This window comes from Polistes dominula, unplaced genomic scaffold, assembly GCF_049000335.1.
Source record: "Polistes dominula isolate Pdom_NZ unplaced genomic scaffold, Pdom_raw_medaka contig_624, whole genome shotgun sequence".
In the NCBI taxonomy this organism is placed as follows: domain Eukaryota; kingdom Metazoa; phylum Arthropoda; class Insecta; order Hymenoptera; family Vespidae; genus Polistes; species Polistes dominula.
In genome coordinates, this window is record NW_028300891.1 from 178308 (window position 1) to 201083 (window position 22776).

The 22776-nt window shown below is 28.3% G+C and overlaps 1 protein-coding gene across 1 annotated transcript in view; it reads left to right on the top strand.

Moving 5' to 3' along the window:
- LOC107072339 (uncharacterized) overlaps positions 1-22776 on the top strand; it is a 63712-nt gene that overhangs the window by 24121 nt on the left and 16815 nt on the right. Inside the window, 1 exon segment of the mRNA XM_015332180.2 lies at positions 11816-11875. Within this exon segment, the coding sequence (XP_015187666.2) occupies positions 11816-11875 (60 nt within the window).

Here is a 22776-nt window from a genome sequence, read left to right on the forward strand (position 1 = left end):
GCGCGTCACGCCAAATCGGAGGACGTTACGAAAGCTTAAAGGGGATGACATTCTCTTCACTTTTGTCTATTGTTACAGTTTTTTCTTTTCTTTTTTTTTCTTTCTTGCATCCTCTCTTGCGCTCTACCTTACAACCCTCTCTTCTCCGTCCTTGTCCCTTTTTATTATATGCTATCTTTTTTTCGTTCTGTCTGTCTGTCTGTCTGTCTCTCTCTCTTTTCTTTCTCTCTTTTTCTCTATTTTTTTTTTTTTTTAATCATATTTTATTTTTTAATCGTGCCTTTGGCATGTAGAAATAGTCGTTGCATAGAATTGTCCAATTGTCTCGACTTTTCTTTATCATTTATTTACTTTTGTTTATTTATTTCTTCTTTTTTTTAAAGATAATAACGCATGTTTTCTCATTCATACTCTCGTTGCGAAAAAGACAAGTAGCTTGTTACTCCTAACTTCTGGAAATTGGAAATAAGGAGAAAATCTTGACGATTATCTCCCATTTTAGACAAAAACTAATACCTTTCTCGCTCGTTTATTTTCCTTCCTAACCGTCAAGAATTTATTATATATTTTCTCTTCTTTCTCTTTCTCTTTCTCTTTCTCTTTTTATCTTTCTTTTTCTTTATTTTTCTTATCTTTTTTCTCTGACATAATTTCTTTTGATAAGAGATATTAGAGTCACAGTGAATGTTGAAAATTACTTTCAAATACAATAATAATTTCCATAGGATTACCAGAAATAAAATAGGAAAATAAAACATTCAGTAATGTTTATTTTTTCCTAATGTTTGTTTACAAGCCACACGTGTACGATACGATGAGTATGCATAGTTTATTCGTTTTATACAATAAAAATATAAGAGTGAACGCGAACTATATACATTTTGAAGAACGAATTTTTTTACCAAATAATATTCTGCCGATCGCATCTCTTTATTTTTATTTTTTTATGTAAGTGTATGTTCAGGTAACTATCCCATAATGCGATTTCATAATTAATATTAACGATCTTATGAAACTACGACACTGTAACACAAATTAAGCGAGTATATTACATGGAAATTGTGTTTGTTATAAAGATACTTCAAAACCATAAAATGTTTGAATTCTCTTCAATATAAAAATTTGACACGCTTAAATGAAACTATGAACCGTAACATTTGCAAATGAAATTATATTTTTTGCTAAACTCTTTTCTTTTCTTTTCTTTTATTCTTTCTTGCGCATGTAGAGTATTTTTTATTAAATCTCGTTTACAATAATATTTATACAGTAATTTTCAGTAATATAGAATCAAAATTACGAAAGGTTCAAAATTAGACAAAATCAATTATTTCCTTGAAAAATTTTAATTAAATTTAATTAGAGAAGAAATATTACTTGCAATCTAAAAATATTTTTTACACTTTTTTATAAATTACATCCATTTACATTAAAATTCTAATAAAATATATGTTACAATAATATTTCATGATGTTAGAAGAAAATAGATTCAATAAAATTGATCTCTGTCCTTAGAAATTTACGCAATAAATTATTGACCATGGCATTCAACTATTATATTACACCATGGATTTGTTATGTTTTGTGATATGTATTACTTATGCTTATGCTTGATTACGGTGTATGTATCGAACGGTTTATGTCAATTTGAGTATTGTGTTATACAAAATTCTACCTGTGATATTGTGTGTATATTATTTGGAGATATAGACACAAGATTGGCGATAGAGTATTGGGGTGATAATAATGGCTTATAAATTTATCATAACCGATAAACGAAAGTTACATTAAACTAAATGCTCGATCTAACCTGCAATTTTTCCTATGTTAAAGTGTACAACGAAATTTCTGAAGTAAGTAAATTGGAAATTGATAAGAATAATAAATAAAAAAACCAAGAGACATATTTTCTTATCTCCTTCCGTCGTTTAGTTTAAGCCTTTAAAGAATTCTTTTTAAAAAAATATTATATTATATTATATTATATTATATTATATTATATTATATTATATTATATTATATTATATTATATTATATTATATTATATTATATTATATTATATTATATTATATTATATTATATTATATTATATTATATTATATTATATTATATTATATTATATTATATTATATTATATTATATTATATTATATTATATTATATTATATTATATTATATTATATTATATTATATTATATTATATTATATTATATTATATTATATTATATTATATTATATTATATTATATTATATTATATTATATTATATTATATTATATTATATTATATTATATTATATTATATTATATTATATTATATTATATTATATTATATTATATTATATTATATTATATTATATTATATTATATTATATTATATTATATTATATTATATTATATTATATTATATTATATTATATTATATTATATTATATTATATTATATTATATTATATTATATTATATTATATTATATTATATTATATTATATTATATTATATTATATTATATTATATTATATTATATTATATTATATTATATTATATTATATTATATTATATTATATTATATTATATTATATTATATTATATTATATTATATTATATTATATTATATTATATTATATTATATTATATTATATTATATTATATTATATTATATTATATTATATTATATTATATTATATTATATTATATTATATTATATTATATTATATTATATTATATTATATTATATTATATTATATTATATTATATTATATTATATTATATTATATTATATTATATTATATTATATTATATTTCAGTATTCATATATATATGAATCTTGACATTCTCCAATTTTGATCTTTCACGATAACATGTGTTCGTTCTGTGTGTTCGTCTGTCTGTCTCTCTTTCTATTTCTGTCCGCGCGCGTGTGTAATGCTACAGAAACACGTATAATGTTTGTTACTATGCATATATCGGAAAGATACATATATCGACCTTACAGTCCATTATCACTCACTGACCTTAACCTAGGCTCACGATATAAATATAACCGGTCCTTATCGCCTTGACCTACTCACAAAAAAAAACTCACTCACGTGATACTTTCGGTTATATGATACTTGTGAACATTTCTGATTGTAAGAGGTAGATTATCGAGCTCGAAAGTGGCTCAACGTTTTTTTAAACAAGTGGAGGAAAGGGATAGAAAAACTATAAAAAATACGATCCTTGCGTTATCGTTATTAAGAAACGCTTGTAATAGGTATTTGTGTAAATAATTTTTTAATATCAAATGAAAATAAGAAGAAGAAAATAAAGCTACGCAGAAAATAGCTGCATAAATATTCTTTGAAAACAGGGGGTTAAAATTAACGTAAATATGTAAAAAGTAAAAGTAGCGATTTAAATGTTTAAAAAATCAACTATCGTAGGGTAGGAAAAAAAAGTTATGGGATATATCGTGGAGGTGTCATAATTTTTTCTTTGCCTTATTTATTTATATGTAAAAAAAAAACATTTTTCCTTTCTTTTTTCTATTTTGTTTTTTAACCGTTTAAGTGTTATCGCGCCATGATAAATAACGGCGTCATCACTGACTGCCAAGTAGTGTTAATCCTTTTACTACGGACTGATTTTTCGACGCACTAGTCTCGCTGAATGTATCTTAGCGCCGGAAGTGCGCACTTACAAAACAAGTGAAAAATTAACGCATAACAGAATTAGGAAATATAACTTTTAATAATGTAATTTCGTATGGACAGTTTTAAAGGTATACACAAAGTGTAAAACAATTGCGATGGGTAATCACAATGATTTCAAATATACTCTGTTCACGAAACATCATGAATGACCATAGTCACCGCTCGTAGCGAAAGGGTTAAACAAGCGCTGCTTGGGTTTTTTCGCACTCAATTAACAAGGAGACCTTACATTGGAGCACCAACGGAGTTTAATGAGCTTTGGTATATCAGTAGTATACCTTTAAGGTATTATGGTGGTAAAATATTTTTATCCATTGGCCTGCCAATTTTGAGAAAAAAGCTTTTAAGGTTTGGCTTTTTTTATATTCGTGTTATATTAGGACCTTTAATAAGTTCTCGCTGTTTCATCAAAGATAGCAATAGCAGTACTCCGTGCTTGAAATTTCGAATGGTAACGCACTTGCGAGAAAGTACTGTATCTAACCTGAAATTTCAGTGTATGATAGTTCACTTTAGTGTAAACAAAGTAATTTTTTATTAGTTTTGAAAATGTCTACTTTTGTGCCAACTAAAGTGTATTTGCGGGGAATTTTATTGCACTACTTTATTCAAAAGAAATCGGCAGTTGAAGCACATAGAATTCTTGTTGAGACTTATGGTGACAATGTTCTGTCGGATACGACATGCAGAGACTGGTTTCGACGCTTCAAAAATATTGATTTTGAACTTGAGGATAAAGAACGTTCTGGCGCACCAAAAAAATTTCAAGATGGAGAATTGGAGGAATTACTCGATGAAGACCGATCTCAGACGCTAGCAGAACTTGGAAAAACATTACAAGTTGATGAGTCAACTGTTTCAAAACGTTTAAAAATGTTAGGAATGATCCAGAAGCAAGGACATTGGGTGCCATATGAATTGAAGCCAAGAGACATCGTACGGCGTTTTGTCACGTGTGAACTACTGCTTCAACGGCAGAAAAGAAAAGGTTTTTTGCATCGTATCGTGACTGGCGATGAAAAATGGATACACTCTGATAATCCAAAGCGTAGAAAATCATGGGGTAAGCATGGCCATGCATCAACATCGTCCACAAAACCAAATATCCATGGTTCGAAGCTTCTTCTCTGTATTTGGTGGGATCAGCAGTGTGTAATTTATTATGAGCTGCTTAAACCGAATGAGACTATCACGGGGGATCGCTATCGACTTCAATTGATGCGTTTGAGTCGAGCCCTAAAAGAAAAACGGCCGCTATACGAGAAGAGACACAACAAAGTGATTTTTGTAGTTGATCATGTAGGTTGGTTTCTTTTTAAAAAAATCTTACACAAGAACGATGTTTTTTTAGACAAATCTTAATTTATTTATTTTCTTTCAAGATCGAACGTGTATAAATTTTTGTTCTGTGGCCTCTGTACAGATCGTTCGATTTTATTTGTCATGAAACAGGATAAGCAAATGCTTGTTTGTTTGTTTAAGACGAAGGTAATACACCGGTGCGACATTAAGAATTTGATCAAGAAATGGAACAGCTCGATCAATTTTGATCATAGACAAAAAAGAAAAAATAAATGAATTATTATTCCCGTTTCCCGTTCTGTGTACCGATCAGTATTTTATGCGCTGTTTGCTTCTCTCTCATGAGCGCCACGTGACCTGCCCATCTTAATCAGCGTGATTTTGCGACGTTAGTAATGTTTGAAAATAAATGAATAAAAAAATAAAAAGAAAATAGTAAATTTTATTTGCTCATTAATTAAACGTCAATAATTTATTAATTCCAAAAATATTTCTTATCTCTCATTGATATTGAAGAAAAAATATTATAGATCAAAGTTTAACTTGTACGTTGAAATTCTTCTTATCGGTTAGAGAAAACGATAGAAGGTTTTTTTAACAAACACCTTAGATGGAAAGGAACGAATGTAAGAAAACGTAATGCTTGGAAGGCTTATGTTTTCGAATAATGCTTTTAGTTTTGCAACCTAGAAAGCTCATTACCGGCCATGATCGTCTAATCTCGAGAGAAAGGGCGAAAAGAAGGGTGCTTCAATACTATGGAGTTAAATGCACCGAAGGTGTATTTAAAGTTAGACTCGTTTTCAAACGAGTTAGAATTGGAAAGAAGAAAAAGAGAGAACGAACGAATCATTTTCCAGCTATTAGCTTCGTCTTAACTTGAAAAGAAGTACACCTATACAAATGTTTGAGCAAACTGTATAGTATGCACTTGATACTACTACTACTACTACTACTACTACTACTACTACTATTATTATTATTATTATTATTATTATTATTATTATTATTATTATTAATATTATTAAATTAAAAATAATACACGTATATGAATAACTACAAAGTTTCAATATGTAATCTATAAAAAGTTCACACATAATTTATTCAATCTGTAATTAGAGGAATTCAAGAGTAAAAATCATATGGATATATAATTTTGAATATATAATTTTATATGGATATATCTATTTTGAAAGTGGTGTAAGTCCACTTTCTTTTGTTTCGAGAAAATTAAAGGTTTTTATATCAATTATTACTCAATTTCTTTTACCGACAAATTTTAAATTGTACAAAACATGGGCACTGTTTAAGAAATTAAATATTAACTAGTCCATAAAAAGTTTACATTAAATTAAGCATAAATTACGTGATCTCTCTTTTTTTTTTTTTTTTTTTTAACTGGACTTATACCACTTTCAACATAAACAGTCCATATATTAGTCAACTGTTCTATATAAAATTATCATATGAAATGAGATATGTCATTTTAACACAACGTAGAGTACTCTGCTCGCTAACACGTTTCCAAGTCCCGCACATTTTTGGACACTCCAGAAAAACAAAAGCATAAAAATGAGATATCTCGTTACCCGTACGTAATGTCTTAATAAAACAATGTAAAATAATAAAAACAACAAGAATACTATATTTAAAATGAATAGGAGAGTCGTCAAAACGTTTCAATGATTTGACGTTAATTAATATCAGGTTAAGTTTCTCGATCGTGAACAGCAACAAGTGGTTCTTTGTCGAAACGTGAAAAAAAGCGATAAATCCCTTTAAAAGACTTCTTTGTTTCCCAGCTATTGTAAAAAAATATGCTATTGGTCGAGAATTTATTTTATCTCGTCAGAATGCATTTCACACAAAGTTTATCTATGTAAGAATATTTATATATTTATATATGGATTATGGTGTCGTTTTTAAACATTTCTAGTTGATTTTATTTTTATTCATCAACGTCATACTTTCATTATAATTCGTCTCTAAATAATAAAAATAGATATTTTAAAATATCAATTATTGATGATTAAGGAAATGAAAAGTATAGGTACATTGTATGTGCATAATTATTTATGCATTTTATTATATCTATTTTAAATGATGATATTTAGTTTTTGTTTTTTGATATACATATTACGTCTTCTTTTTATTTTATTGTTATTTATTATCTTGCACTTTAATTTATTCTATTTTATTTCTTTTTCTTTTTCTTTTAAATAAAATAGAATCTCATTGGTGATGTATTTGTATCCATTCACGTATTAAATTGTTAAATTTATAGCAGAAAATATTGTCGGATGAGAATAATGGGAGAGGAAAGGGGAATTGCTCCTCGACAGAATTTATTATACTCAATGGTCGAAAATTGTGTTGTTCGATTTGCACGGCAAAAATTGAATCGTGCTGACTGTCAACGAACATATACATATATACGTATATATTTGATATTTGATCGTAAGTTGAATATAAATATATTTTACAAAGCAGAAAAAAATATTTTAGAGTATCGGTACTCTTGGCAACGGAAATGCAATTGCAGCGGTCGTTTCGATATTTATCGAGAATTGGAATTCAACGTTATATGAGCCACTCGTTTGAGTAATGTTTTATGTATGTGTGTATGTATGTATACGTTCATTCGCAGAAGAATGTTATTCGTATGATATTTAAAAACATGACACAGCAGCATACATATAAGAATATACATATATACAGGTATCGTCGTCCATCAATTACATGATATAGCATGCAAATGTGTATATATATATATTCGTTTATTTTGAAAGTGGTGTAAGTCCACTTTCTCTTGTTTTGAGAAAATTAAAGGTTAGCATATCTGATAATAAAAAAATTTAGGCAAATTATATGAAGTCTGGCAATGTTACTACTGATTTATCAATATGTAATTTTGTTATGGAAATTTGTTTTAGGCGAATTTGACTAAACTAATGTTCATTTACGGGATGCAAAATGACTAACACCACTTTCAAAATGAAACAATTGTAAAAGTCGTTGAATTTCAATTTTGAAAAATCAAATTCATTTAAAATATACTTTATATTAATCCAATTTTGTTTACAAATAATGACAAGATATAAAATAGAAGTATTTTTTTTTAATTTTAAACACTAATTACATTGTTAAAATTGTAAGATTTTATTTAAATGGACTTACACCACTTTCAAAATAAACGATCCATATATACGTATAACTAAAATTTGAAAAATTTAAGGTTTTTTTCAAAAAACGAAATTTCTTATAGAATTTAACTTGAAATATATTTTTTTTAACCCTTTCGCTTCGGCTGTCCAGTTTGCCGAAGTACTGTCACTGAACGGAGGCGCGCTCCGCGAATACGTCCAGTATGCGTTGTTGCTGTATATATGTTTTCCTGAGTCTTAAATTACTATTGTGCTGAATAAAACAATCTTTGCTACAATATAATGAGTATAATTTACATTGTTGATATGAAAACATTTATAATTTATAAACATATATAACTAACATTTATAACTTACAAAGCTACAGGTAATATTTTTATTATGTGCACGCTGCTTATAAGCGGCGCTCGTACCCACAGGTTGTATTGTACACGCCTCTTATAAGCGGCGTTCGAAGCGAAAGGGTTAAAGTACATTTAAAAACAAAAAATTTAAAAAAACGTCCCGATAAATCTATTTTTGACAAAGTTATGGCTATTTGAAAAAACAATGGAACGAAAAGTCTGAATTTTTGAAAAATTCATAACATTTTTTGGGTTGGGCAAAAACATTTGTAAAAAATCTGTAAAAAATCTGAAAAAAGTTTTTTAATGAAGTTAAAAATGATAAAAAAGTTTCAGCAAAATCGAAAGGGATCGGGATCAAAAGTGGTCGACTTGACATGGAAAGAAGCCCCATATATATATATAATTCTCGTATCACAGTGTTAGTAGCCAAACTCCTTTGAAACGACTTGACCGATTTTTATGAAATTTTGTGCGTATATTCGGTAGGTCTGAAAATAAAACGTAAAATATTTTTTATACCCTTAAGTGATAAGGGTGGTTCACCCCACAATTTTTTTTTATTGTTTGGACAAAATTTTTTATTTTTTTATGATTTGGCATTAAAAAATACATACAACCCTAAATTTTCACCCTTCTACAACTAACCCCCATTTGTTAATAGCGATATTAGTACTTTAATAATTTTCAACCCTTGGTGATCGATAACTTGATTGTTTTTTTTTTTATTGTTATAATTAGTGATAGATATATAATTATAAATATATTAATTAAGATAATAAAGTACAATGAATTAAAAAAAATGGATGTTTGGTGTTTTGTTATTTTTATAGGTTATCATCGTTCACAGCGCTCCATTCCTCTTTCAAGCATAGACCATATCCCCACACACTTACAATAAGTTACTTATTTTTTATTTGACTACCAAAATATTCACTAGAAATAATTTATATGGCAAAACAACGTTTGCCGGGTCAGCTATATATATATTTTTTATAACACGTTGAGCGCTACGCTCATTTTTAAGGAAGTCCCCGTTATGCCACGCGCGCTGTTTAGAAATATGTTATACGCTGTCAGCCAGCGGTGACTGACGCGGCCCAAATGAAAAGTCTAATGTGGCGCTCAACGTGTTAAGTACCCTAAGTTATTTATTTAAATATTTATTTATTAATAGCCATTCTTACTCAAAGGCTTAAAAATTAATACAAAGGATGATATACATATATATACATATATATCAATTTAAAAGTTTACTAATCCTAAAATAGGTTTATGCCTATAAGAATTTTGAAGCTTTGCATTACAATCAGATATCAATTATTGAAAATTATCAGTTTTACGAATATGCAAGCTGTGCCCCGCCACGCGTTGCTGTGGCTCAGTCTGATTAAATAGAAAAGAGAAAAAAGAGAAAGCATAAGCTTCTAAAATGTTACACCTCTCTCCTCCGAGACGAACTCGATTTCCGTCCTTACGATCCTACGTGGGAACCTCAATCTTTTCCTAGACGAAAAGACGTATAAACGGCATTTTCCATGTAGAAGATAATCTACCTTGCCTCCTCACTTAGAAATATTCAATTCAATGGAAATCAAAATTGAACATAAATATTAAAAAAACAGACTAAGCCAAAATATGATACTGTCGTATAGATAAAGGTTAGGTTATGTTCAAATGTTCCGCGCATTCACGAAAATCGATGCCCAACAGATGACGCTAGACTTACGTGTATCTTTTCTTTTTTTAATTGATAAATTTTTTTATAAACAAATTAATGTAATAAGAGCATACCTGTATGCGAATGCAACGTTGCGTAAAAATTTCAAAACAATCAATAAAGTACTTTTGTAGATTAGCGGTTAGAAACAAACGAAATCTACATTTATATACAGGATGATCGGTAACTAGTGGTACAAGTGACAAGGGGTGATTCTTCATGAAAAAATAAATCGAAAATATAGAATAAAAATTTTTCGTTTGAAGCTTTGTTTTCGAGAAAATCGACTTTGAATTTTCGCAAAGTACGCGTGCACTTGATCATGTCTCGTTATAACGGATCTCGCTGTACATATCCGTATGTAGATAGTATATAGAACTGGGAAAAAACAGTTAGAACATTATAGTCGTTTTGAAAAGGTTATTGATAATTATTAACCAAAATTATTTTCGTTCGTAATCTTGTAAAGACTAATACTAACATGTTCTCAAAACAAATTTTTTCTTCTATCAAATAAATCTTTGCTTTTTAATTTTTTTTTATTATAAAACGCGATCAATAAACAACTAATGAATCAATGAGTATTTATCTACATTTTTTATTTTATTTTCTATCTTCGAAGTGAGTTGAATTATCATACATTTTGTCAACGAATTTATTAAAATCAAATTTAACAGTTTTAGTGACATGCAGCGCGATCGCTCTGTTTGCGTACTATGGTGAAAAATGCCGTGATGTTTGGTTATGATCGTCAATTCGCAATGCACTCGGTTCTAAATGTGGCGAATAAGTAGCGTGAATTGCGACGATATCAGGTATTTGGATAAATGAACGAAGCGCTATCGCGTTGCATGGTACAATCCGACACGGATTTTTAAAAACCTCTGAGACTAAAACGGTTAACCCCTTGCATTACACTGAAATTTGGAATAAGCAGCGCCCGAATGGTTGCGAAAAGAAACGAAGCAGCAGAGCCCGAGTGTCGAAACTTCAGTTTTCAAATGTTATCTGGATTACAAGAATGTATTCTAAGTAGCATTGGGAAACAAGATATGAAATACCCTTACTTATAAAAAAGAAAAGAAAAGAGATAAGATCTCATTCAACATTCATACTTTGCCGAGATTAAGAGCACGAGTACGACTCGTTATATTCATGTTTGATCCGAAACAATCGATTACGAGTCAGACTCATGATATTTAAGTCTGACCTAAAATTTTCATCACGAGTCAGACTCGTGAAAATAGTGCAAGGGGTTAATGTATTTTCTTTCCAAAACTTGGTCAATAAAATATTCACTGTTAATTATTTTATTAATTAACGCATTTCACAAATTAAGGCTTACATATATTATTTTTTATTTTTAATATTGTTATTCATATAAGTAATATAATTCAAATATTTTTAAAAATAGAGTTAAGCGCTTTAACACTAAACCTATAATGACCATGTATAATGACCGTGTCCTGTAATTTCTAAAAATGCAGTAAAAACGTATAAAAAATACATTATTCATTCTTAAGTAAAAAAGAATACTATTCAATTGGCTAAAATCTCATTCCATATTAAGATATATGTTTCTTTTTGTTTTAAAGGGGTCATTTACCGCTCCGGTAGGAATAGGTATGCACATGAAGAATATATACATGAAGCCGGTAGGTTAAATCTGTTAATACCTTATCTGTAAGTGCGCTGATAAATTGTTAAACTAGACATATATTACATAATTAAAAATTAATTAATATTAATTACATTAATAAATTAATTGATATTAATATCTATTTTTTAGAAACATATATGTGGATTACGCCGTCCGCCACTTTTTTAGGTGATCCCTTTTGATTAGGCTTAAAATTTTATATGTTATTTAACCCGACAAAAGACGTATTTGTGATTTATTATAATCTCTTAGGCATGGCTGAATTTTGCGCGGGGCTGTTTCTCTGTACGGTGGGGTTTAGCGAGAATTACGTGTAAATGATAAAACTACGATGTATGACGAACAATAGCTGTTCTCTACACGAGTACATTTTAATGAAGTTTTTCAGGATTAAATTATAATTTATCTCAAAGAAATGATACACATATACTTTAATTCAGGCAATTTACTTTAATAATTGATAATAAAATTAGGTATAGTATATTTTAAAAGATTTTATCCGCAAGAACCACTATAGTAGCGCGCAGTGCCTAAAAGGTTAAATTTTAACTACCATTCTTTTAAAAAATATGAATGTTTTTCAAAATTTGAGATTTTTTGTTTTAAATGCTCTTTACAAAAAAAAATTGTAAATTCCAGAAACAATGGAAAGTATCATTTTCCCACAACGCATGGTAGTGCGTTCCCGAAAACGTGTAAAAGATTAAAAAAAAAAAATTATTTGGGAGAGGGGGTTACTTTTAACCCGTGGAATATATTTAATAAGTTGAGCGCCACGTCCGCCACTGGTGGTGGACACTCGATATTCCGTCAGGCCGCGTCAGTCGCTGCTGGCTGACAGCGTATAACAACATGATATTTCTAAGTGGCGCGCGTGGCCTGACGGGAATTCCTTAAAAATGAGCGTGGCTTAAAGGGAATTTCCTTGAAAATGAGCGTGGCCCTCAACGTGTCAACAGACTCTGCAGCATCTTCATCAACCATTTATTATGGATAAGTGCTTATGCATATCTGTAAATTATCAGTTGAAATGTGAGCGTCTAGCGCATCGCAATCGTGATTCACTGCGCTTCAAAAGTTACTGTCTTAAAATGCAATTAATATTAGTCCGATTTCAACATATAAATATGGAATCTTTCTTTGAAAGTATATATAATTAAATTATATTTTTGAAAATTTACAAAAATGATAAATGTAGTTACTAATGGATAGTATAATGCAACGTGTTTATTGCCGATGCAGTATTAGAAATATTTACTTTAAAAAGCTATAAGTCAAATGCCCAGCAGTGCTCTGTACTATAATTAGTCTTATATGTTTATTGAACCTTTATCTAATAAATGACATAAAAATTAGTTGCTCTAAGCTGCTCTTTTAGCTTTTATCCAGGATTTTGTACAATAATGCACAACTGAACTTGAAAAGATCTTACATTTTATATCCACTAGTTTATATAATTACAAATGAATATAATATAAGCTAATAAGTAGATAATTCTGAAAAAACCCCACTTAAGTTTATTTTTTGTAATCAAAATTATCTTTTATGAGTCCGTTATCATGTTTTTCAACAAAATAGTATCACATTCATAATCAGCGATCTCAAAACCCCCCAAATATTGATTTTAAAAGAAATCAATCACTTTTTAATGAAAATGTCAGCTATTTTAGTCCGTTTTGTTTCTTCAAAAAATAATACCAAATTCCTAATTAGCAACTTTGAACATATTTAAATTCTAATTTTCAAAAATATTTTCATATTCATCCTGCGTTTTCGAGATTTTTGACTATTATGCGAGGATCAGGCTTAAAATTTGTAACTTAGGAAGTAGTATTTTTGAGAATTTTGTTTTAAAAAATCGAATATGACACACATCTCGAAAAAAAACTTTAAAAATTTTTTTTAATATTTAAAAAAAGAAAAATCATGTGTGCAGATCACACGTGTTAGAAGTGAAACCTTCAAAAAACTAAGCTTCGAGAGAATGAGAAGAATGCACAGTTTCAAGAGTATAAGATAATTGTAGGATTTATTTATTATAATATTATTACCATATATATCAAAAGGCATCGGTATGATTTTTTATTTCGACTGTCGGTTCGTTTGTACCTTATTCTTAAGTCACCTACCTACACGCTTATCTCTGTTTATTCTTCTACCCTTCTATCGCTCCTACTTACAAACAGGTTTAGTATCGAAATTATATGAGTCCACGCTTCATAGTATACAGTCGCACACAAACGCACATGTACAACCAGAAGCGATAACTACGAAGCAGAGCATAAAGAGGAGACCGAGAATAGGAAAAACTGTATAGGTATATTCTATCTCATTCTCTCGCAGGCTCAATCCTATATGTTTGTCTCTTTTTATCTTCTTACTTAGTATTGTGGCCGTTTCATCGCCGCGCTACATCGCTCGGTTACACTGCAGCGCTGCATCGCCGCGTTTCATTTTTTTTTCAAATCAACCCCATTCTAAAGAAGTTTTCACTTCAAAAATATTAAAAAATACTACTCCTTAAATAATAAAAACTACTCAAAAATACTGCTTCCTAAGTTACAAATTTTAAACCTTATCTGTTGCCTAATAGTCACAAATCTCGAAAACACAGGATGGATATGAAAATATTTTTGAAAATTAGAGTTTAAGTATATATATATACGTTCCCGAAAAGTACACGATCAAATAAAAAAGGGTTAAAAAGATACAAATTGAATAAAAATGATTCATTTGGTGGATTTTTCAAAAAGTTATAAATATTTAAAATAAAAATTCTCAATTTTTGAACAAAAATTCATATATATTAGAAAGTCAGGTCTTAAAATTTAAAAAAATCATGAATATATCTTTTGTTATGGTCAATAATACAAAATTTTCAGCTGATTCGAAAAGGATTACTTTAAAAAATGGCCGATTTGGTATGAAATGAGACCAATATACATATATTATTAATATTTCTATATTTATAAATATTAAAAAATATTTCTATATATCAAATGTAAAGCATCATAGAATTATTTTCTACATAAATACAACCCGACATATATATGGGGCATTCCACGCCAAATCAAACGGTTTTAAAAATTGTTATTTTCGATTTCCGCCATTTTTTGATATCTTTTAGTACCCATCGAAAAACCCTTCCTCCTAAATTTTGGCATTTTTTTGATTATCCGTTCCAAAGATATCGAATTTTCAAAAAACAGCTTTTTCTGTGGTTTTTAGCCCGTAACTTTTTTAAAACTCATCCAAATGAAAATTACCATTTTACATAAAAGTTTTGTTTTTCAATGTACTTTTCGAAAAAAAATTCAAAAAAATTATTTAAAGTGTCATAATACGTAATTTTCGATTTTTAAACTTTGAATTGCATTTTTTAAAGTGAGTGCATATTTTGCTTTTCTTCAAAATTTTGTACAGCAAACTACTACTAATTCCACAACTTTTTAGGCCGGTCTGGCCGTGGGCCTTCGATAACTATTATTTTGTTTCGATTTTTGAAAATTAAAAAAAAATTTTTTTATTTTTTTTTTAAATTTTGTCATTTATTTCTCTCTTTTAATGTATTTTGAAACACTTTACATATTTTTTTTATTATAACACGCGTAGGAAAGTCTTAATTACTGATTAAGATTAATAATTAACAAAAATAAGAAAAGTCTTAATTTATTTTCGTGATTTTTTGAAAATTTTACATGTGCGATCATAAATAGAACTTGAATATTCCATTATCTTTTGGAAGAATACTATGCAATTTTTGGGTTCCGGTGATTGACTTCTCGTTATTGTATCTCATATCTAGCTTTATCTTTGCTTCTGTGTAATCTGATTCAGGTGAAAACCTTACAGCAATATTTGGTAGACTGTTTGATTCAGATGCCCATTCATGTAACTCATTAGTTGTTGTTATTTCTTTATCGATCGGTCGTTGAAGACTTACTAATGGAATAAGTAATAATAATATTATTAATATTTATTTCAAAGCAACAAATTAAAATACACAAAATTTACTTGTGGACATTTAGTGGTAAACACTAACAAAAGAGGTTATGATACAGATATAAAATCAATATGACTATTAATGAGAAAAAAGGGTAACAGTAAAAGGAAATAGAGACCCTATAGGAGGGACGCGCCATGTAGGTTGCAAGGCTGAAAATGTGGGGGGACAGCTTCCGTTGCATCGCGCAGCCATGTTTACCTTTAGTATGTATTAACGGCTGTGGTTAGTTTAAGTTTGGAATACTTATAGTTTTTATTGTGATATTTATGTCGAATTGTTTTGTTTTTTTTAGTAGTTTTCTATAAGTGTAAGTTTAATTTACTCATTTAATAATTACAAGTATAAATGTACAAACCTAACCTATAACTTATCGTTTATTTACAGACTTATTGCCTTTTACCAAATCAAACTTAATTGAATCTTTCTTATTGAATTTATAATAATTTTTGTGTGTAACTTATTCTATTTGAATATAAATTTTTAATTATCATTAGATATAGTTCATTTTTTTCTGTATTTGATGCAATTCATTATTTCATAATTATTTCAATGTTTGAATATTTCGCGCGCAATCACGTGACTACACGAGTTTCTGTCCCCCAGCAATGTACATGGCGCGTCCCTCCTATAGGGTCTCTAAAAGGAAATAGTCAGTAGCGCCACTACGCGAAAAAATCATGAAATGATTTTTTAAATTTGAAATGGATTTTTTTAATGCTTTTATCTACATAAAAAAGCTATTTCATTACAGAAAATTGTATTGGATAATAGACTGCCAAAATCTCTCAAAAAATCACGATAATAAATCAAGTCTTTTCTTAGTTTTGTTAATTATTAATCTTAATCAGTAATTAAGACTTTCCTACGCTTGTTATAATAAAAAAAATATGTAAAGTGTTTCAAAATACATTAAAAGAGAGAAATAAATGACAAAATTTAAAAAAAAAAAATAAAAAAAAATTTTTTTTAATTTTCAAAAATCGAAACAAAATAATAGTTATCGAAGGCCCACGGCCAGACCGGCCTAAAAAGTTGTGGAATTAGTAGTAGTTTGCTGTACAAAATTTTGAAGAAAAGCAAAATATGCACTCACTTTAAAAAATGCATTTTAAAGTTTAAAAATCGAAAATTACGTATTATGACACTTTAAATAATTTTTTTGAATTTTTTTTCGAAAAGTACATTGAAAAACAAAACTTTTATGTAAAATGGTAATTTTCATTTGGATGAGTTTTAAAAAAGTTACGGGCTAAAAACCACAGAAAAAGCTGTTTTTTGAAAATTCGATATCTTTAGAACGGATGATCCAAAAAATGGCGGAAATCGAAAATAACAATTTTTAAAACCGTCCGACTTGGCGTGGAATGCCCCATATATATATATATAAGTAGTGTTATGCTATAATGGACCTATAACTTCAGAGGTACATTGAAATAATTATTCTTTTCTTATTACGTAACACGTACGTAACGATTTTAAAAATAATCGAAGATAATCGCATCTAACGAACATGTCGTGAATCGCTTTCTATTTTTTTTATTCTCACAATCATTCACGTTTTTATGATCATCTATCGAAGCAGGAAGAAAATACTTATTCATACGTACTTACATAGATACGTTTATACACATATGTACGTTGTGTGAATTTACGTGCGATTTATACATAATGAAACTATATAAACATACCCATACATAAATTTCTTGCAAACACGAGTCTGACTTCTACAAATAAACATTTAGACAAATATATTATTAAGAAGTGAAAAAAAAGGTAGAAGAAGAAGAAAGGGAGAGATTTTCTTTCATTTTTTCTAAGATGGCGTCGAGCATAATTGCCATTATTCACGGACTGAAAGATCGCAAGTAAAAAAGAAGAAAATAAAGCAGAAAAAGGAAACAACTGATTAATCTCATGTAAAAGGAAATGGACGAGAGGAACTTTTTATCATCTACACGCATACATACATATATACACATATTCGTAGTACCTCGTAAAATCTGCTCGACTAAATTGAAATATGAAAGACAAGTTGAAGCCTCTTCTTTCGAGCTTGAAAAGGTTGAAAACGTCAAGGACGTTTGTATATCGCATTAATATTGTTGAAAAAGTTAAAAGAGATGTTTTATAAAACGAAATATCGAAGTTACGTGCTCATTGACAGAGTTTATGCATACATAAATTCTACTATAAAACAATACAAAAAGAAAAAAAAAACAAAAAATATAAAGAAAAGAAGAGGACGAAAAATAAAAACAGGAAGAAAGAGGAAAAGAAGGATAAAGGAACGTTATTTTATTAAAACTGAATCGCGTTAGTTCCACTTTCTTTTAAAAAATATTCTACTTTTCGATAAAGAAAAAACGATCGATTGAAGAATATCGCGCTTGTGCAAAGTGTTATTCTATTTTCAGATTGATATACCTTTATAAATACATTCAATCAATTTAGTTCTGATATTGTCTTTTTGGTTAGTTCTCATTCATATTTCTTTTTGTCTTCTATTTTATAAATAGGTTTTTTTTTTAACATATTGCAGGTTGTGCGCGAATAGATTGTGTCATATTTTTTACGATTCTGATCAAAATATTAAAAGTTCGTTTTAATTTTTACTATTAATTCGATAAGATAATAATCGAATTGTTTCAAGAAAATCTCAATATAAATTAGTATTAAAGATATTATACCAAAATACAATAGATTTATTTGAATTTGTATCGTTTATATTTAATTTAGACCTTCAATATATTTTGTTGTATTTATATTTGTAATAGGATTAATTTAATTATTTGATCTATGGGGCATTTCACATGAAGAGGACAACGAAAAAAAATGTGAGGTCGTGGATTTTGTTCATAATTAGCTTGATTGTACTTCTATGAGACCTCAATAATTGTACATCATTATTTTTTTTTTTTTTACCTTAGTTATCAATTTATGGGGCTTCAAAGAATTGACAAAATATGAGGAATAGATTTTTCGAATACTATTAAAAGAGTTAATCTAATGGATTATATAAGAAATAAATCGTGTTTATTAAAAAATATAAATTTCTTTTCTTGGAAGTAAATAAAAATTTGAAATTGAACGTTTTTTCGTCTAGTAAACCGGAAGTTAAAATTAAAAATGTGAATTTATTAAACTTCGCATATTTTTATTTTTTTTATTTTTACCTTAAAAAATAGCTTGTAGTGTAGAAATATTATGCAAAAAATATTATAATGGTATTTCGATTCGTTTAGAAGATATGAACTAAACAGTACGAAGGTTCCGTATGGCGCGCTGTACTGAACGGTTTCTAAGTGTATTTATACCATTAGTTACAATAGTAAACTGTAAGTAGCGAGTGAGCCAACAGTCCTGAGGAACCGTTCAGTACAGCGCGCCATACGGAACCTTCGTACTGTTTAGTTCATATCTTCTAAACGAATCGAAATACCATTATAATATTTTTTGCATAATATTTCTACACTACAAGCTATTTTTAAGGTAAAAAATAAAAAAATAAAAATATGCGAAGTTTAATAAATTCACATTTTTAATTTTAACTTCCGGTTTACTAGACGAAAAAACGTTCAATTTCAAATTTTTATTTACTTCCAAGAAAAGAAATTTATATTTTTTAATAAACACGATTTATTTCTTATATAATCCATTAGATTAACTCTTTTAATAGTATTCGAAAAATCTATTCCTCATATTTTGTCAATTCTTTGAAGCCCCATAAATTGATAACTAAGGTAAAAAAAAAAATAATGATGTACAATTATTGAGGTCTCATAGAAGTACAATCAAGCTAATTATGAACAAAATCCACGACCTCACATTTTTTTTCGTTGTCCTCTTCATGTGAAATGCCCCATATATTAATTTTGTTGTAAAAGTCATTTTGTTATTTAAACATAATTAATATTTTACATATTTATATTTTAGAAAAATATATATGTATTTTATTAAATATATGTACTACAAAATACTTTTCTACAATTACGGGTATAATTTTAAATGACATCTTTTCAATGCAATATTACTTATAAATAAAATATTAAAAAGAAAACATATAATATTCTCGAATGTTTACATAAAACTCGTTAATCTATCTGTAATTATTATGACGATAAAAAAAAACAAAGATAGTTATTCTCGTATTATTACAATCGATTTTCACTCAGATTACTCGAGAGACATGCTAATGCGATTAAAAATGCGAGTATATGAAATTTGAGAAAATGGATTTGATGAATATTATATTATATTATTTACTTGTGTGTTTCTTCTTTATTATTTTCTTTTATTCAACAGACACACTTATCCATTTCAAATGTATAAAAATGGATCTGATCGGTTATTCTGCAAGGATTATTCGTACGGAATTCATTGCGCCTAAAGTTTGAACGCTGAAATTCTTTCTACAGAATCTGATAGCCAATTACAACGATGACATATGTGTCAATACTATTACGAAACCGAAAGGGAAAATGTATTTAAAAGGGTTTTATTGTCGATAAAACCGGCAGTAATTACGCTCTATTATTATTATCACTATTATTTTGACTGTTGTTGGTTATTGTTGTTATTATTATTGCAGTAATTATTTTAGTATTTATTGCTTCCTTTGTTTTTTGTTACTTTTTTACCTTTTTTATATAAATAACTCGAAACGATATATTAACAAAGGCATTCAAAATTGAAATAAAAAATAACATTTTTGTTTAATAAGAAATAAAAAAATCAGTAAATAAATAAATAAAATAATTTATTAAATGAATTTCATTTAACATTTCTCATTGTTTGAATTTTATAGTTAACATATCTCATAAAACATATGTGTATAATGCTAAATGGATCTTAATGGATGCTTAAGTTCCCATACATTATTAGAAAATATGTCAAATATGCATGTACATGTTCAAAGTAAAATATGTACCCAAATATCTTATTAAAGGAAACGTTTCATTAAAAATTAATAAGTTATTGTGTAATTTTAAAGATTATATTATTATAGTGTTTTAATAAAAATTATATGATTAGTATTTTATTTGATTTAGAATAACCAATATAAAAATAATTTATATTTTTTAGGAAAATATTTTTAAATTTTTTTTATAAAAATCACCGGAAAATTATAAATTAAGGGATAATAATAACTATTAAAAAAAATCACACAGGAGATGCTAGAATAAATAAAAATCTCATTTTTCAATAGTTTTTCTTATAGGTTCCTCTCATACTGGATCCCTCAAATAATAATAACGCTACTACCGTTTTTTGATGTGTATAGTGAAATAAAACAGAAGATGCCGAATTAGATCTCTCTTCTTTAACATTAAAAAAAAGTAACAAAAACGCTGTTTAACTTTTTTCATCAACAATATGATAACATTAATAATGAACATTCTATTCACGTGCGTCGATTAGAAAATCAAATCGCCCAAGCTAGCAAAGATGGCGGCGGTAGTCTCGTGACATACGAGAGAACAAGAGACGAATTTAAATGCCACTCAGCGTGTTCTAAAAACGAAGAATAACAAAAACATAGATATTAAAATAACGATAGAATAAATAACAAGTACTATTTTTTTTTGAAAATACCGATATTTTACATTCTTACTAGGTGAAATAATCCGATGATACTCTTGTACTCGTAGTCAATAATTTGTTTAAAAGTCGTAAATGTTAAAAAGAAATAGTAAAGATATCGAAAGTGAGATACTCGTCTCAAAATAAGAAAACAAAATGTTAACAACAAAACAAAAAAGCAACCTCTCGTAAAGAAAAAATAAAGTCAAAGAAAAGAATTAAACGCCTCATGAGAGAAGTTCATTTTTCGAAATTATTGTCGGTTGCAGATGGTAGATAGCAGTCGCCATCGTCGGTGGCCGATTCGTAATGTCGCAGCGTTCTTCTCTGCTTCTTCTTGGCTTAACGATTGCGGTCTCGGGAAGGTGTTGTGCTGGCCCATTTGAAGAAACTGCAAGCTTAAATACAAAAAACAAAGAAAGAAATCAAAATAAAGAGGGTTGAAAGTGTGTCCGAAGAGAGTTTTGGTAGGAAGGACAGACACGGGTGACTTTTCTGAGGTAGGAAAGGGAGAAGAGAAAAAATAAGAGTAGACCGAATAAAAGTCATCCAGCGTAAAAATTGTGTGTATGGGAGAGAAAGAGGAATCAAAATATCAAGATAAAAAGTGAACAGAAAATAGAGAAGTGGCTTGCTGATGTTCTCCAGGAGCAAGAAGTTCTCGTTAACAGCACCACCATCGTTGCCACCAGCATCTTCACCACCGCCACTATCACCACTACCATTATAGTCGTATATCAATATCCGGTTTTACCTACCAACGACAATAGTATCAGATCTTTATCGTTGTGTCGTTGTTGTGTCATCATCAAGGAAGCACATTTAAAACATCTATGAACGAAAAGGATACGGATGCTAACATCCGTTATTCTGTCTTTTAGCTTATGAAGCAACCCTTTTGAAAGCTCTTAAATCATCGATTCTTCATTCTCTATACTATTATACGACTGCTTCTTCAGTTCGATATCTTCGTGCATTACTTGTGCCATCAGAATTACGAGATCGACATAACTCTGAATGTCTTCACATATACAAAAGTCGTGCGCGGTGAGAATACAGGTTCAATATTTTTATTTACATTTTAGTTTACATTTATTTATTTAATATTACTACTTTATTTATTGATAATGTCATTATTCAATTTTCAAGCCACGAATAAGACTTGTATTTCAATCTTTTAATAATAATTTTAAAATATCCTATTCATTTGTTCTTTCCATTTACTCCATACTTATTGTTTTTATGTAATAATATCATTTATTTATTTATTTTTTTTTATCATTTTTATCTTCCCTTTTAATTATGTTTAC